The sequence below is a fragment of the Doryrhamphus excisus genome, chromosome 1 (genome assembly GCF_030265055.1).
Source record: "Doryrhamphus excisus isolate RoL2022-K1 chromosome 1, RoL_Dexc_1.0, whole genome shotgun sequence".
NCBI classification, from domain to species: Eukaryota; Metazoa; Chordata; class Actinopteri; order Syngnathiformes; family Syngnathidae; genus Doryrhamphus; species Doryrhamphus excisus.
The window spans coordinates 19,782,819-19,800,609 of record NC_080466.1 but is presented as its reverse complement, the minus strand read 5'-3'; the positions used below and the strand labels follow the sequence as shown (position 1 = coordinate 19,800,609).

Below are 17,791 nucleotides of genomic sequence, written 5' to 3'. Positions count from 1 at the left end.
CACTTTTCACTTCTTTGACACAGTTATGTTGTTGCAGTTTAATATGGTTTATGATGTTGCTGCTAACATGGAATCATTTGTGTGTCAATCAATATGTAATATGTGTTTGGTCCCTCTGGTGCATATTTGTTGCTTTGTGTGTTGGGCTTATCCATTTTCCCCTCTTTGGTCTCTTTGTGTTTCTTAGCGGGCTACTTTAGATTAGCTGGATTATTGTGGTCCGAGATTAGCCAAGCATCTGTCAAGACATTCTTTTTGTAGATTGTAGTATTTATTTAAGGAAGACAGAAGCAGTGCTTATTGATCAACATTTTCATGTAAATATGTAAGTTTTTAGCCAGTGGCAAATTTCCATCTTTAGTCCCTCCAGTGGTCATGTTGATGATAAGTACAATAGCAATAACATTTAAAGAATAAAAAAGAAACAGTCATCAAACAGAAACAATAGGCAAAAACGGAGTTTGGGAAAAAATAAAATGGATTTCATAGGGCCCTAGTATTGGTTCATATTTCTTAGGTATACATTTTGAGTGTTAAGTTGATGTGTGATGAGTTTAGTAGTCTTTGTAAGATGATACCGTAAATCAGACTGTTACACTGAGTGAATGACGTCTTGCAATTTCCAATGGGTTGACAAGGTCTGTCTAGGGCCCAACCAATTTCGGTTAATCAAAAACAATAAGTTTCAGATTAATCGACAAACCTGAATGATGAAAATTACGAGATGTCCCAAACTTCTTGCTTGCCATTCACCTGCCATTCCAAATTGCATGGAAATTGGTGGCATTTTTTGCTTCTAACTAACGAGCAAAAGGCAATCAAAACAATAACTCTCATCCAAGGTGGAGCTAATAATCTTACCTTTGAGTCACTTTTTTCCAGTGGGTGTCACAGCTGGATCTCTGAAGCTCATTAGCATGTGTCAGTGACAGGAAGAAAAGCTCAGACTCGCTCGGGGAGAATTAATTTGGCGACACAAATACATTTCTAGACCCTGAATAACAGACGTGTCTTTGTTAGACTGTTGCCGAGGGACAAAATTTTCCCTTTTATATTCAGGTCATTACGTTACTATCGGACCCCGTGGTAGTGGTACGTTTCCTAACTGTTGAATTGTCTCTCTCTCTTAGTTATGTCTCGTAGGAGCTGTCGCCTGGTGTCCACCGGTTACTACAACTCAGATGATGAATCTGACTCAAGTAGTGTGACAAACATTTCGTACCGAGAGAACCCAGTCAAGTGAGTAAATTCGGCTATTACAAAATCTTAAGTGACAGTGTTTCCCACAGGTTGGGGCTTAATGTGTGGCCGTGAGTTGCGAGCTGGTGTGCCTTAAGCCTTATTTAACCACATAACATGTTATTTCATGATTTTGTGCAGCGGTGGATGTGCATGGGCGTGCCTTATAGCGTGTGATTTAAAAAAAAATATATGACATGGGCTGATTTTAAAGATAAGACATTCGTCACTACATCTAATATCTCCCGGTGTTGTGTTCTCTCAGCTCTAGCCAGTGCCGCTAGAGCACCCCGGTATGCTTTGCTCCCAGTTTTCGGAACTAACATTCATGTTGTAGTGCCTGGATTAACGTGCATGGTAAACTTAGCTGTTAAAGTGGTGTGCTGTTGATTTTTTGGTTGGCACTGTAAGACAAATGGCAAATGGAAGAATGCCTTATAGAAGGTTGTATTACTGACATGTATGCATATTTGACTTTGTGTCGCCCAACCTTATTACAATGCCATATTGGACAGAGTAGACCGCCAAGTTGTTCATTCACCTCATTCTCATGTGGTCGTGAGCAGATAACGGCAAATACATATTTTAAATAAAGAGCCCTAAATCTTTAGTGGCGGCCCACATGTAATAGTGGTGGGCCGCCATGAATGGGCAAACACTAAACAGTACTTGTACCACATTTTTTATTTTATTGGTTGCTTTTTTTTTTGTTTTCCTTTAGGGTTTTCAAGAAGAAGGCGGGCACCCGCAAGGCTGCTTCCCGCACTTCCACTCGAGCCAACAGCAATGCTAGCTCCACGAACGTTGAGTCGCCTGTTGCCACAGGTGAATGCGGCACTCGTCCCTTGAATGCATTAGTAGCATTTAGCTAATACGTTTAGGTACTTTAGCTAATATGTTTTGCTTTTTGTTTGGCTTTTCATTTTGTGATGCATCCATAAAAGAGTGCCACCAATGGCAGAACAAAATGGGATTTTCATAGAACATTAAATAACAAAAACTGTATTGACGGACATGCTAGTGTGGCTTTTCAGTCTAAACTGCAGCGATCAATAATGACGGATTCATGACAGTTATCTGCGTGTAGTCATATGATCAACTTTTGCTGTTTGTCCCGCCAACAAAACTAAAAATGAAAAGTCACTGGGCCTTTGAGTCCTTGGCTCCCACAGTTTGACTTTGGACCAGATCAATTCAAATTCCATTTCCTATGACAATAATGTTTGACCTTACAGTTCCCAGTGTTAAAAATATAAATGATGATACTAACCCCCTATTAAAATGTTTTTCTCAAAGCCAGGAGACCTTCTCTGAGCACCCAGACTGACCTTACAATGAGGACCGTGTCCTACACCACTCCCAGGCCCACAACTCGGACCTCCCTGACCTCTGCTTCATCGGCCGCACATCAAACTCCCACTCACTCTCCACCGCCGCCCCCAGAGAGGTTCCGCGGATCCAGCCAGGCAGTACTATACGTGCGACCTGACCAGAGTAAGAGCTGCATAGACAGCTCTGGCTACTCCTCCTGTGAGGGCGCCAACCTTAAGCCCCCAGCTACCACTACCAGAACTTGGACCACAACAACCACGACCAGCTGCAGCAAAGTCAGAAGTAACAGTGGGCCTGTCAGTGTAGGATACAGACATCGATTCAACAGAACCCTCTGTGGTTTCAAGGGTGAGCTAACTTTAGTTAATGTGTGTATCTGTGCTGTGCATTGTCAAAACTGTAGAGTAATGCAATTATTTCTGTGTCTTTGTTGCAGAATCACTATCAGCAATGACTACAAGGATGCAGCTGACAGATTTAGGTGCATATGTGTTGTTGTGTGGAAAGTATCCGAACTAGTATCTTGGTAAAATGAACAATATAACAGTATTGTGGTTCGGCAATACTTGGTGCAGTTCGCTTAGAGTTCAGACAGGTAATTTTGTCATGGGACCAAATGATGCACAGAAAAGAACATGTGCATTAAGATTTGATTGGGCAGCTTTTGTGACATAGGCTGAATCCCAGTTCTACCCCTTGGCCCTTCCCCGTCATCTTATCCCTTCCTAAAATCTAGGGCCAAGGGGAAAAAGTGAATGGAACCGCTTCAGTCTCATTACATCATTACTCTTCACCACTTGCTGGCTGTGACATAAGCAGAAGATAAAACTTTTTTTTTTTTTTTTGCTGAAGCCCGACGCCTTTCCAACATTACTTAGTCTTTTATGATGGTAAGCCATACTTTTTTGCTGCTTCTTCGATCATAGCTATTTGAGACATAGGCGTCAAATATACTCACAATTTCTCACAAGACTGAAAAATCAGCAAGCCACTTAATTTTTACAAACATTTTTAGATAGCATAACATTGTGAGGAAAAGCAGTGGAAAATGAATGAATGAACTTTGTGTTAATGTAAGTACAACTCTGATTCTCTCAGCACCTCTGAAATCTAAGCTAAGAAGCTAAGACAAAGTCATTCAACTTGATATTTTCTAAAGGTGGTTTGTCAGGAGAGCAAGCAGGAAGTAACAATTTTATCACTGTCCTGACTGTTTATTTTGTGTAAGTAATGAAACAAAAGTGATTTTCTGTGTAGCATTATAGAGTGTGCATACAGGGAGCATGGTGCAAATTAAAAGTTCACCGAGCATGGAGTTGCGAATAGCCATTTCCCACCTACACTCAGTGAGTCTACCTTGGTTTTTTAAACACTGGTAGTCTCACAAAAAACGTGTAATGACCACATTACACATTAGGCTAAAGCTACATGTCATTGAGAGACGTCTTGAAGTAACCTCTTTTCTTGAGAAACTCCAGTCTCTACTTCCGGATCAGATTCAGGAACACATATGGCTGTATGTCAAAAGTGGACATTTTAAAAACATGCATTTATTATCAACTCCTAGACTGTTTATCAACTTCTATAAAGTTGGGTTCGGCACGACACCGGAAGTCTTCCTAAGCACTTGGGAGTGTGGCCAACCCCCACGGAGTGGGCCTGCCTGGAGGCGGGCCGTGGATGGAATGAATTTAAACAGACCTGTTTTTGCGGGAAGCACAAAATCCAAAGAAATACTGCTGGAATAGGTGCAGATTCTGGAAGATCTAGAAAGCTTCCTGTGCTGGTTATCGTGTGTAGCTGCTATAGGAGTCCACAACTCAATACAAAGGGCTGAAAATGAGCATAATAGGTTCCTTTTAACACAAAGGTAAACTAATAAAATACAAAGTTCTTTTAAGTGATTGAGCATGTGTGTATATAAACTAGTTATTCTACCTGTCTTTGTCTTGCAGCCAACAAATGCCTACTCAACAACCAAACAAAGAAAATTTGCATTGCTCTCATCTTCCTTGTTGCTGCCCTTGTCTGTAAGTATCACTCTTTTACATAATATACCCCTGATGACATCATCTTGTTCTCACTAAGAGTCAAAACAACAAACAGTAAAATCAAATTGGATTCACTCTCACGGTCTCCTCCAGGTCTTTGGTTCCTCCCACCATTGTTGCCCCCTCTCACCTCTTTCATGTCCATCACAAAGTTCCTGTCACAGACCACCAAGCTCATGCATGACGCTGTTCCACCCTCCATTCTTCCTCAGTCAAACACCATGCTGCCCACATCTGCAACGGTATGGCTCACTATGCACATGGTTGATGTAGCAAATTAAGATATGCTGCAACGTGCAAGTGCTTTAACGGTCACTGAACACAACAGGTATACCTGCAGTTTATTTAGCTCAAAGATGAGCTTGTCTTTGATAATGCATCATACTGAAGTCTTTTAACAGTATGTAGTGTTAAAAACACTACATATAAAGAATATTCAAAGTGCCTTTATTCAAAAAGGACAGCTTTTGTTGGAATAAATAGGAAATATCAACTGTTTAAATTATGTCAGAATTTTTTATATCATTTTTTCATAAATTGATTTGAATATTAGCTTAGATTTAAACAATTTTAATACAATGTTTATTAACAATGCAATAAATAAAATATATTTTCTCGTCTCGCCCTGTAGGATTCTGCATGTACATCAGTACCTTTTGATGTAGAAGCAAAGATGCAGCTCCTGTCGGTAAGAAACAGGTTGACATTCCAGCATTGATGCATGTGACTGAACATTTGTGTCCTTACAGGAGAATATGCAGTCGAAGCAGGAGCTCTTCTACCAGGTAAACAGCTGACGAGAGGAGCTGAATGAATCGTGGAGCACTTAGTGCATCAACATAGATGCATTTGTTTCAGATCAAGGCACAATTTGAGGAGGACATGCAGAGTATGAGGGATGATCTCAAGACAGCGAAGTTCGACAGTGGGCAGCATATGGACCAGGAGGTTGCCGCACTGGGCAAGCGAATAGATGACCTGGAACAGGCTTTCAGCACCAAAATCCAAGTTTTAGAGAACCAGAATGCTGAGGTAATATTACTTTTACCCATAAATGAACAATGTGATGGATGCTTCTTGTGTATTTGCTGTAAGCCAACATCCTGCTATTTGCAGTTGTCTCAGGAGGTGTCATCCATCCAGCTGCCGCCTCCTCCGATGCCTTGTCCTGACATCAGCGCCATCACCTCCGCCCAAAAACATCTCACGCCTGAGCTCCAGCTGGCCATGGAGAATTGGCTCACTGACCACATGCAGGTAAAATGACAGAATTACAGCAGGGTGTCCAAACTAGGAAACCTTCACTAGAATAAGTAAAGGCGAGGCGCCACTTTGATACATTTTGAATAATATGTTTATATACAGTGATGGAGAAAAACATTGTAATTGGAATGTCGAGAGGTTTTATGATGGTAAGCCAAATTTTTCAGCTTCTTCTTCGTTTGTGGTGGCGGGGGTCTTCGTTCATAGCCATTTGTGACGTAAACATCAGCACCCCTGAAATCTAAAGAAAAAGCCAAGTCATTCAAACGATGTGTGTGGCTGTCACACAGGCTCAGGATGCAATGAGACCACAGGACAAGGGAACCTCTTCAGACTTGCAACCCATTGCTAACAAGATGGCTGACTTCGCCTTGGAGACTCAAGGTAATAAACATCCATGTGTCTGTTGCCTTTTGTGGCGCTCCCGTATTTATGATCTGTGTTTAATGTGCAGGTGCCAGTGTTGTCAGCACCCGCTGCTCTGACACCTATCGTACCCGCTCAGCATGCGTCACCTTGTTTGGATTCCCCTTGTGGTATCCCACCGAGAGCCCCCGCACTGTCATTCAGGTGATCTGCTTTCCCTACTGTTTTTTTCTGTATCTTCTCTCCTGCTCCAATACACTTGTTTACTCCCTCAGGGCCATCCGGTGATGCTTCCGGGCAAATGTTGGGCATTCCACGGTGTTCAGGGAACTCTGGTCATTGCCCTGTCTCACCCCATAAGGATTACGCATGTGACGCTGGACCACGTGCCGCGCTACAACACCCCCAATGGCCGCATTGACTCCGCCCCCAAGGACTTTGCTGTCTATGTAAGTGATATATGCCTCTAGGAGGCGTAGCTTGACAAAAATGAAGAAAAACAAAGCTTTTTTTTTGAAGTGATATTTTGCTGAAACCTGAACGATGGGAGTCTAATCTTGATTTGCTATATACCATGTCTATATAACTCAGTGCTTCTAAGTTACTTTCTGTCATGCCCCCCCCCACCCCCCATGGGACAGAATCCCCCCAGAATCGCTCCAGTTCAGTTCAGTTCAATTTATTTGTCTCCCTTGGGAGAAATTTGTTTTAGAGGCAGGGTACAGCTGCATACAACCAACAGAGACATACAGTACATTACATACATAGTAAAACCATATAAAACAAGCATAAATGAGAGAATAAAAGAAACAGAGCATAAAAACACCAGAACCATACTGGTTCCCAGAGCGATCAACGTGCAAAAGGTTGATCATCTGAGTTGTGCCTGGTAAAGTACGCAGTATTTAAAATGCTAATTTAAAGTGCTAGTTCACATATAGACCAGATGTCCTGTTTCCATACCAGTGTCTTAACCACTAATGTCCTCAGGCATAGCATGGATGTAGCTTTTGTTTGAATGAAAAACTAGTTGAGACTGAACAACAGCGCCTTCCCTGGTGGCAGTCCAATACTGCACTTCAGTGTACAGTACTGTATGAAGTTGAACGGAGTTTATGTGTTTAACGTACATTTGTGGCCCAGGGGATGAAGGACGAGGCGGAAGAAGGGACGCTGCTTGGAACGTTCACGTACAACAAGGATGGCGAACCCACGCAGACCTTTGAGCTGACCGTGAGTTTAAAATGACACCATACAATGTCATATTCAGACACCCGGTCCCTTATAAGACCTCTCTGCTCCTGTAGGATCCCAGTGTTGCGGTCCATCGAGCTGTGGAGCTTCGCGTCCTCAGTAACTGGGGTCACGTGGAATATACGTGCATCTACCGCTTCCGCGTGCACGGCGTCATGGAGGCCACATGATGGCCCCCTACGTGGTAGTGGTGAGTTCCACCACTAGAGGCCGCTAAATCATTGGCACTGATTCTTTCAGAGGATTTTTTTTCAAACATTGTTGCAATCTAGCTAAAAGCTAATATCTCGGCGTTTTCAACATTTATCAATAAGAAAACTGGAGATACATGCTTTTCATTGGACAGCCAATATATATATATGAATATATATATATATATGTAATGACTTTACTAATTTTTAGTCACCAGCTGGAAGAATGTAGCTAATAAATATTAGGTCAAAATGATACATATCCACCATATACCATAACAACATTCACTTTCTTCTTGATTCTTAAAATACTTGAAACTTTTCTAGCTTCGTGTTGATCCATGATGCTCGTCTTCTTTGTAAAAAAAAAAAAATGCACTTGAATTTTGTATGAATGCAAAGTCAGGAAAAAAACTATTTATTTGAGAATGTATGTACTTGTATTTGTGTTGTAGGATTGTTACACAAATATTGAAATGCTTGTCTAAATTAACGATACAAATGTGTATTACTGCCACACTGACAGGAAAAATTTGTAAAAAAAAAAAAAAAAGTTAGAAGGAAGTCATCGGGCTGCGTGAGTAAGCATGAGAAAAATATCTGTATTTTTAAAGTTGAATATACAGTAAACCTTGGATATATCGTATTCAAATCTGTTATATGTGTATACCGGAAAATGTCCGTTTTACGCATATATCGGATTTATATCCGGATTTATATCCGGTATATGCGTAAATCGGATTTTATCCGTTATAAAAAGTCACTTCCTTGACTATGTTTCCAATGTACCTGGACGCGCAGGCAACGCTGCAAACGCTGCAAACGCTGCAAACGACGTCGTACAGCGGCCTGTCACGATTCGGTGAATAGGAGCGCCACGATGCGGCCATCCGATATATGTGAGGGAAATTTAATGGAAATGCATTGGAACGGGACTGGAGATTTTGTCCGAAATAGGTGAAATCCGTTATAAAAAATCTGATATATGCAATGAATTTTTATTGGACATGCATTACAGAAAAATTGGTTCTTTTTTATCTGTCCGTTGTGAGCGAATTTCCGATATATCCGAGTCCGATATATCCGAGGTTTACTGTACTTCAAAAGGTATCATTTTAGGAGACTAAAGTTATATTTTTATGAATTCTATTTTTATAATGTTATGACTATTTTCGGAATATACGACATTCTACTCTTAGCACCCTTGCTTTGTTTTTGTAATCTTCTAAAATTGAAACTTTATTCTTTTATTTTCAATTCTGATCATATCTGAACTCGTAAATGTACTAATTTATTTCTAGAAATGATTACTTTTTTGTAAAATTACAACTTCCTTCTGGTAACACCACAACTTCATTTTCATCAATTTACAAGTTTATTAAGTCATATTTGTCATATTCTTGGGACATTATATAATGTTATTATTATAACTATTTTATAGTACTATGACTTCACGTCACATTATGACTTATTCCCCTAAAATTACAAATGTACAAAAACAATGTACAGAACTTTTGGTAAGATGATACCTTTTTTGTTCTAAAGTACAACTTTTTTCTCCTAAAATGACTTTATCCTTCTAAAATTATAACTTTTGACTGGTGTAATTCATTGACTTTAATCTTTTTTTCTGTGTGGCCTTAATATTTCATAGTTGAGAAATGCTTCCATGTATGTTGTAATATTTAAAATGCAAATGACCTGCAAGGTTGTACAACTGCCTCAAAGTTCAGCTTCAGTTTCCTTGCTTGACGGCACTTTTCAGTGTATAATTGTTAATTTTTTATGAGTTGTGTACCACAGGGGAATCCTGGTTGAATCCATGTGTTGCAAGTATATAAACTATACTATATAAGAACATGTAGGGGGAAAAAAGGCAGTCCTACTTTAGATTGTTGAAATAAAGGTACAGCATCATTTACAAAAGGATCTTTTTTTTTTTTTTACCAGGTAAATTTTTTTTTTACCGTAAATCTTGTGTTTCATCTTTGTGATTTGCATTTCCATCACACAAAGTTCACGTTAAATGACTCAACGCAGCCAAACACCATCTGTGAACAGAAACACGACAAGTGTGTTCAACCAATCAGGGCTCTTTAGCACTAAGCCCGCCCCTCAAAAGCTCCTGGGGCTTGTGAAAAGACCCACCATACTCTGTCCTTTTTCAGGGCACGAGTTTTAATCTTCTCATTTTTTATGAGAAAAGTTCTTGTGGTGGAAAAGAGGCTACTCATGAAAAGTATAGTTTTCTTTTTGGAAGAGTTCATAGTTGATGCTTTGTGTGGAATGGATGTATACTATTTGGCAGGCTGTTATTTATAATAATGCTTTGAATGTCATATTTAAACAGAAATTGCTAGAATTTTATTTTTTTTCTGTTTCAATTTGAATGTATGAAATTAATAAAATATCTTTTTTGATTAGATTGTCAGTAATTACTTTTGGTAAGCTTTATCATATTAAAATGTGTTGGCACACTGCAGTATACCATCTGCTGGATGTGATGGAGTACTTGGAGTACTTGTTAAGTAACTGTACTTTAACATGCAATTGGATGTCTATATTATGACTTTGCAACTTTTTATTCCCAACAGGCTATTTGCATGGCGAGCAAGCATCTTTGTAACACATTGCGTTAGATTTCTCACCTTGCATCACTTGTTTGCACCACGCTGTGACTTTGCACCATGAAAGTAGCCTCAGGACACAGACCCAGGATCAGCTCTCATTTGCTAACAAATGATGCAATTACACAATTATTGTGAGCATTCTAACGTCACTTATTATTCACGAAAGGAGGCTGCAAGGCTGAGAAGGAACGACGGCACCACCTGGCCCAACCCAAATGTAGAATTAGTCCCTGTTGTGTTTTATGCTGATGTTCTGCTGTTAATGCACAGTTTCTGCAGTAGGACACTGAATCAGGGTACTGCATTGCCTATTCAGGTAAGGGCATTCATTTAAAAGTGCATTTCTGCATCACACCTGATTACACTTCTCTTTTTCAGCTTCACAATGTTGAACACTTCAGCGAACGCCACCAGCAACAAAGGACCTCCACTGTGGTACAAGTACGAAGTGTGTGCCGTGGCTCCCTACGGCTTTATTTTCTACTACGGCGTCAAGGTGTTCAACCTGGTGGTGGGCACGCCTTGTAACGGCCTGGTCATTTGGCAGCAAGCCACCAGAAAGAGCGACGCATCCACTTCAGACATCTTCATCCTTAATCTGGCTATTCTGGACGCCTACTTCTGCCTGATGATGCCCACCGAGCTGCTCAACACGCTGCTGCTGGACGATACTCACATTTGGTACTTGCAGAAGTTTGCGTACGGCGTCAAGGACACGGGAGTACTCTTTTTGGTGAGTATAGGACTCTAGCTACATGCATCATTTTTTTTTTCATCAACTTTCTGATTTGCTGAGAGAAATCACATGGTTCTCATGAAAATACACGGAAAGTCAACATTTTAACTCTCCAATTGCTGCAGTGCATTACTTTTTACATTTAAATATTTTTAATGAATAAATTATATTTCTATATTTGTCATTATACATGTTATATACATTGTTTATATGTGCCCTGTGATTGGCTGGCGACCAGTCCAGGGTGTACCCCGCCTCTCGCCCGAAGACAGCTGGGATAGGCTCCAGCATGCCCGTGACTCTTGTGAGGATAAGCGGTAGAAAATGAATGAATGAATATATACATTATTATACATTCATATTATATAAAGTATATTTTTGTCACTATATTTCATACTTTTTTCCTAACTTTTAAATATAATAGCCGCATGGTGTACCACACATCTCACCCAAAGTCAGCTGGGATAGGCTCCAACATGCCCGTGACTCTTGTGAGGATAAGCGGTAGAAAATGAATGAATGAATGTATACATTATTATACATTCATATTATATAACGTATATTTTTGTCACTATATTTCATACTTTTTTCCTAACTTTTAAATATAACAGCCGCACGGTGTACCACACATCTCACCCAAAGTCAGCTGGGATAGGCTCCAGCATGCCTGTGACTCTTGTGAGGATAAGCGGTAGAAAATGAATATATACATTATTATACATTCATATTATATAAAGTATATTTTTGTCACTATTTCATACTTTTTTCCTAACTTTTAAATATAATAGCCGCACGGTGTACCACACATCTCACCCAAAGTCAGCTGGGATAGGCTCCAGCATACCCCGCAGCCGTGAGGATAAGTGGCAAAGAAAATGGATGGATTCAAGAGAGTAATAAGCTATGATTCTATTTTTAATACAAGTATCTCAACATTTGGTGTTGCATGTGTGATCCTAAAAGGTACAATCAACTGTTTGTTATGCACAATAATTCAGAACAGATGCTAAATTTTGCTGGAAATTTTTTGTCAAAATCAGGGGGCATTCAAAAACCAAGGTATATTTTGTAAATATTTTAAACATGATCCAATTTACTCAAATTATTGCAGGACATTATATATTGTATACAGGTTCTTCGTTAAATTTGCTGCTATTAGTCTGTTGTGTCATTTTTCAAATGTGGTTTCTTCAGGTGTGTATCTGCCTTGACCGCTACACAGCCGTGGTGCACCCTGTACTGTTCACCAGCATCCGAGACAACAAAATCCGCATTGGGATATCGGTGGTGGTCTGGGCTGTGATAGTGGCCTACGCCCTCACCAAGTCCATCCTGGGATCTATGAGCGTCAACTCTGTATTCAGTGGCGTCATCCTCTTTGCCTTCACCGTCATGGTCCTGTGCAATATCTCCATCATCTGGGTCCTGCGTCGCTCCGTGGCGGGTAAAGAGGTGATGCACCCGGCTAAGAAGAAAGCCCTCAAGATGGTGCTAATCATCCTGGTCATCATCGTGGTCAACTACCTACCACCGGTGCTCATGCCCTTTGCGCCCTACTACTCTTTAGTGGAGTTCCGCTGCCAGATTAGCATCAGCGTCTTCTCCATCATGGACCTTAGCTGCAGCATTGAGCCGCTTCTGTACGTCACCAAGATGAATTGCGTGGGAGCCAGGTGCTGTGGATGCTGCGTTGCTAGGAAACCGCACCATGTCAATGTCTGATAAAGCTGAGTCGTCAATAAGATGAGTTACCCATTGTCACTTTATCCGAACCACTTAATTGGGTTTGCATGGTTAAATACTTGGTACAGTCCACTAACACCTATAATTTATTAAAATTCTCTAACATGGTTTCCAACTGTATTTTAATGACAACGTCATGTTGAAGGGTTAACACTTCTGGGTAATTTTGGCATACGCTTCCTCCACACTCTGCAAAGATTCTTCTGGCCCATCTTCTGATGTGACATAACCCGGATACAAGCGGAAGAATTGATGATGTGCTGATGGAGCTGTGTCATCTCTCTCCCTGCAAGACGATGGCTGCAGCAGTGGTATTAACTTTGCATGAGCATAATCAATCTCACACCCCTCAAATATGAGCCCAACTCCCCAGGCACCTAAGCCCTTCTCCAGAAGGTGAGACACCTTCCGAGCGGCCACCACCAGCCCCTCGTAGTCGTTCCTATTCAGGCGAAATATGTCTGATGTCAAAGGACGGCGTGGAACGAGTACAGTGAAGCCAGGGGAGTTAGGGAAAGGAGTGAGAAAAGACACATGACCGTCGTCCTCCCACACTCGCCACTGTGGCTCCTCCCCTCGAACAATGCGAGAGAAAAGGCCGGGGTGAAACTGATCGTCCCCCAGGAATGTCAGATTAGATGGAGCGTCTGGGTTTGGGAGTTTGGCTCGGATCCTGGATTGGATTTCGGTTAGGCGGGAGTCACTCCATCGTGGTGCCGTTTTGGAGGTGCAGTAGCCCGGATCATGAGGGTTGTGCTCCTCGTCTCCTGCCAGGTGGGGGCGCCACTCTGCATCCAGGCCATGGAGGGGGAGGACCCGAATCTTGAGGAGTAAAAATCTGAATTTTAACAAGATTTTAGCTCAGTGTGGAGTAGATGTTGCTTGCTTGTGCCTTTTTGCATATTTGTCATACTTCACTGTTTCAGACCATCAATCAAATTTAAATATTAGTCAATGACAACACAACTGAACACAAAAGGAAGTTAAAAAAATACAACATCAGGAAGGGGCACACACCACAGGATATATATATATATAAACTAAGAGGTGCACACCTGAGCAGGTTTGTCCACCAGCGGTCTGGTGACCAGAGCACACCTCTGCACCTGGAGTTTGTCACACAGCAGCTCCGCCACAGCTCTTGCTCCCAGCATCCAAGACAAATACTCAGCTTCCTCCAGGTGGAAGATGCTGCCTGCCAGCGTTCCTGGGAGGCGGCGCTCCAGGATTACAGAGCCGGGGGTCCATGGTCGGGGATGAAGGTAGGCGATCAGGCGCTCCGACTCCCAGATAATATGACGAGGGAGATTGCTCGACATGCTGTGGCGTTAGGAGAGATTACTGCGCAGGCCTAACATAACATACAAAAGCTTCAAATATTGACTCAAATGGAGATTGAAACAGTCAACATAGAACAACGTCATAATCAAGAAATGTACTATTCAAACTCGAGCAATTATTTAACTAGCCTCACCTTCTGATGGAAAATCTCGTAAAGAGCATATACAACGACTTGTGAGTGGGTGGAAAAAACTGTATGTCGAGTAAAAGCCACAGCGAGCAACAAACTAATTTCGTCACTTTACGTAACAAACGGGAAGTCAAACTGTCCCATTTCTTCCGAAATTATCCAAAAGCTCTTGGCGTACATAACTTTGTTCTTCTTTGACGCTGATTTGTCTTGAAATGCCTTTATCGCCCCCTGGAGGACTACGATGCAATGTGAAAAAAATAATGCTGTGTTCCCATCCACTCGGAATTCGAACAAAGCATTCCATAGTAGAGAATGTGTGAAAACACATAAAACACAGACTAAACTGGAATTTCGGCTTAAGTTATTGAAAATAGCACACAAACCTCCCTCTTAAATTCCTACTTTATGTATGATCTTACATGCCAAAAAGCTCGGTTCATATTTAAAGCTAGGTTTACAAGTGTCCTCAAATCATCCATGGCCTCACGTGTTTTTAAATAAATAGCATTTTAGACATTAAAGGTGGTTTAAATGTACATTTCAACAAGAATATACATATTTTAGTCGGAAAATATATAAATACAAACCCTGCTGTTATCAAGCAGCGATGCAGAAAACAGCATTAGCAGCGTTAGTTTCCTTACTTTCGCGTGTATAATGACTATCAAGTGTCCTTAGAAATGTTCATGTCTGTGACGTTAATAGTGCGTATGTTGTCTTTGTTGAGGATTTGGATAAGGAAGCCTCACGGTGTCATCATTCATACAAAATATTTATTATTATCACTGTAACTGGCGACTGTGACCCGGGTGAGTGTGCCTGACCTAAGTACCGAAACACTCTGTGATCCCTGGAAGTTGTTTTGTGCAGGTTGCACAAGGATTACATACATACATTTATCCAGCAGGTGCCGCCACTAAATTTGTAGAGCGGTTGAAACACATCATCTACTTCCTGTTAGCGACGTCCTCCATGGTGTCATTGTAGCTGTAGCTGAGGTTGAACCTTCAATAACTCATCAACAATGTCTGGCTATACTCCAGACGAGAAGCTCCGTGTCGACCAGCTCACGAAGCTTCGAAGGCAGTGGCTGAAGGACCAGGAGCTCAGCCCCAGGGAGCCCGTCGTTCAGGCTAAACCTCCCGGCACCGTCGCCAAGTTCTGGGCAGGTTTTCTGGAACCCAAGAGCCTGTGGCGGCTTTACGTGAGTACAGTAGTAGCTAGCTAGCAGCGATGCTAACATTTTACCTTGCGGATACAATTAGGTTTAGTATGTCAGCATTGTTTTGTTATGTTACAGCCGCGAATTTGATTTGTCACGTGATGTGTACTGACGTGTTTATTTCAGATAGCTTAGTTTGTAGCTTATATTGACCAACATCTTGAATGTACAACATGCATCATTCAGTTTGTACGTATACAGCCCTCAATTGAAAAAGTTTGCACACGCCTTATTTACAACATGTTTCTTCTTCACAGACGTACAAAGCCTACAAAGGTGGTGTTTTCACATTAACACGATTATTGATACCAGCTTGGGTCGTCCATTACTACGTGAAATACCATCTTACAGTAAGTTAAAGCGACTATTCTCATTACATTTGATATTAAATGCCACTAAATGTTTTTTTTTATCATCCTTCACAGCAAAGACCCTATGGAATTGTGGAGTTGAAGCCCAAGCTTTTCCCGGTGAATAACACTAATTCATTTCAACTCTGTATTTCCTTTATTTTATATCTTGAAAACTGACGTTTTTATGTGTTTATTACTTTGTATTTGACCATTTCTAAGCTGTCAAATAATAGTCTGTATTGCCTCAAATAATGTCCTCCTCAAATTAATGATATACCCTATTTGAGTGTCATTCAATAATAATTTCTCCATATCATGACTCATAGAAATATACATTTTCACTCAAAGGTAATGTTAATGAGCTGTGAAACTTATGGCCTGTACTGTCTACATTGGAACACTTCCAATGCAATAAATAAATATATCACATACAGCAGTGTAATATTAAGGAGAGGGACAAGAGGATACTAGCATAGTTATATGAGCAACATTAAACTCACATTTTAACAGTGACCACATACTAGGTTATCCCATTTGCCAAGGAAAAACAAAAGGCTCAAACTTGGAGCTCTCACATCTGTATCTGACAGATATTCTTTATTTTAAGATGTGTAGCAAAGCCTTCCTTTTCACAGTGAAAGCCTGAAACTTCAGAAGCGACCATTTTGAGTATGCCTTCTCGTAAAAGTGAAAGAAGGGATAGATTTTTATGTTTGGTCCTCATAAACCTGCTAAACACAGACAGGCATTACTGGTGTAGCAGACACCGCATTTGTAAGGCTGAAGCTTATAGGTGAATTTGAAGACGTGCTGCTGAGTGGAGCATTCTATAGCAGAAGCTGCAACAATATGAGGAAATCCATTGTGGTTGTTGCACAGTTTGATCACTGATAAAATTCCCAATTTATTATTTGTATATTTTTTAGGGTGACTTGATTCAGGAGACGGGCGAAGTTGTTCCAGACCTACCTGAAAGCCACGGTCATCATTGAAATGGAAATACTGAGTATTTGTTGTAAAGAACTGTGAATATGCCATTAAAAATATTAATAAGTCATGTATTGGTATGAACCTATTTGTTGTACAGTGTAATTGGTGTTTTTAAATGACACTTACTTTTTCACCAGTATAGTAACTCCTCATTTATCACTGAAATTTTGTTCCAGGCCCGACCATGGCAAATTAAATTTTGTGAAACATAAATTAATGTTGATACATTTTATATTTTTGTACTTGGAACATATAAAACCTGTTTTTAGACCTTCTAAATATGTTTTATAAACATCATTAGAGCCATGAAGACATTAAATAGCACACCATAATCACATTTACACTCATATTAACCAAATAAACATAATGTAATGTATTGTAACAGAAAATATGACAGAAATTAGACAATCAAGACTGTAGAAAAGGCAGCATATTCAGAGTTTATGTAAAAGTCTTAAAAAGATCACAAGAGATACTAATGCTAAGTAACAACAATGTTGGAACCACATGTGAGAGACACGTGGGTGGATGCTGCATGATGGTGAGCCAATCAGTGATGTGCATATTTTTGACTAATAATCGTCCATACTAAACAATCAAACATTGATCGTTAATTATTACAGTTATTATAACAGTGATATAGTGAGGGAGTGATAAACAAACCACGATATTGCAAGTGTTTACTGTATTGCCTCTACTAGATTCAATATTTTTGATCATGTGTTTTCAAATGCATCTTATTGTTTCGTTTACAGGAAGTTGGGACTTTATCCATTAACAAATTAAGTAAAAAAGGTCAATTATTGTTAACTATTAAAACACACAATGCCTTAAAGTAATCTTTAGTAGTTTCGTTTTTTCTATTACTGTAGTGTTCTTTTAGCGAGTGCTCTTCAAACGGTTACAATATATTTTCAAGCCAAGTGATTTTAGTTTCCCAACCGGAA

General features: G+C 40.4%; 4 protein-coding genes across 14 annotated transcripts in view; 3 read left to right on the top strand and 1 right to left on the bottom strand.

The window, feature by feature from the left end:
* The window catches only part of LOC131132802 (uncharacterized), a 31,433-nt gene extending 21,119 nt beyond the window's left edge, over positions 1-10,314 (top strand). For 3 of the 8 annotated variants that reach the window (XM_058078764.1, XM_058078771.1, XM_058078781.1), the window contains 15 exons: positions 1,131-1,239; positions 1,961-2,064; positions 2,536-2,919; positions 3,008-3,052; positions 4,527-4,601; positions 4,716-4,864; positions 5,254-5,310; positions 5,372-5,407; positions 5,481-5,654; positions 5,739-5,879; positions 6,176-6,269; positions 6,340-6,455; positions 6,527-6,700; positions 7,395-7,484; positions 7,559-10,313. In XM_058078764.1, coding sequence (XP_057934747.1) covers positions 1,131-1,239; positions 1,961-2,064; positions 2,536-2,919; positions 3,008-3,052; positions 4,527-4,601; positions 4,716-4,864; positions 5,254-5,310; positions 5,372-5,407; positions 5,481-5,654; positions 5,739-5,879; positions 6,176-6,269; positions 6,340-6,455; positions 6,527-6,700; positions 7,395-7,484; positions 7,559-7,675 — 1,865 coding nt within the window. In that variant the 3' untranslated portion in view covers positions 7,676-10,313. Of the gene's footprint in view, positions 1-1,130; positions 1,240-1,960; positions 2,065-2,535; positions 2,920-3,007; positions 3,053-4,526; positions 4,602-4,715; positions 4,865-5,253; positions 5,311-5,371; positions 5,408-5,480; positions 5,655-5,738; positions 5,880-6,175; positions 6,270-6,339; positions 6,456-6,526; positions 6,701-7,394; positions 7,485-7,558 lie in introns of all 8 variants that reach the window. The other 5 variants (XM_058078788.1, XM_058078799.1, XM_058078809.1 and 2 more) reach the window with 3 other exon arrangements.
* Positions 10,315-10,414: 100 nt separating this feature from the next.
* Positions 10,415-13,295, top strand: LOC131132613 (P2Y purinoceptor 1). The gene is made up of 3 exons (XM_058078403.1): positions 10,415-10,642; positions 10,705-11,059; positions 12,257-13,295. The coding sequence occupies exons 2-3, from the start codon at positions 10,712-10,714 to the stop codon at positions 12,782-12,784; spliced, it is 876 nt and encodes a 291-aa protein (XP_057934386.1). The 5' UTR covers positions 10,415-10,642; positions 10,705-10,711; the 3' UTR covers positions 12,785-13,295.
* LOC131132595 (uncharacterized) lies at positions 12,256-15,457 on the bottom strand. 4 transcript variants are annotated; one of them, XM_058078385.1, is made up of 3 exons: positions 14,867-15,457; positions 13,861-14,156; positions 12,256-13,627 (listed from the first exon to the last, which is right to left on the bottom strand). In XM_058078385.1, exons 2-3 carry the CDS (start codon positions 14,122-14,124, stop codon positions 12,953-12,955), a joined length of 939 nt encoding a protein of 312 aa, XP_057934368.1. In that variant the 5' UTR covers positions 14,125-14,156; positions 14,867-15,457; the 3' UTR covers positions 12,256-12,952. The 4 variants fall into 4 exon arrangements, with proteins under 4 accessions (XP_057934368.1, XP_057934375.1, XP_057934360.1 ...); XM_058078392.1 differs by having other exon boundaries at positions 13,861-14,125; XM_058078377.1 differs by lacking the exon at positions 14,867-15,457 and adding an exon at positions 14,280-14,820.
* On the top strand, positions 15,174-16,944 carry ndufb6 (NADH:ubiquinone oxidoreductase subunit B). The gene is made up of 4 exons (XM_058078440.1): positions 15,174-15,483; positions 15,759-15,851; positions 15,927-15,971; positions 16,781-16,944. Exons 1-4 carry the CDS (start codon positions 15,304-15,306, stop codon positions 16,844-16,846), a joined length of 384 nt encoding a protein of 127 aa, XP_057934423.1. The 5' UTR covers positions 15,174-15,303; the 3' UTR covers positions 16,847-16,944.
* The last annotated feature ends 847 nt before the right edge of the window (positions 16,945-17,791 follow it).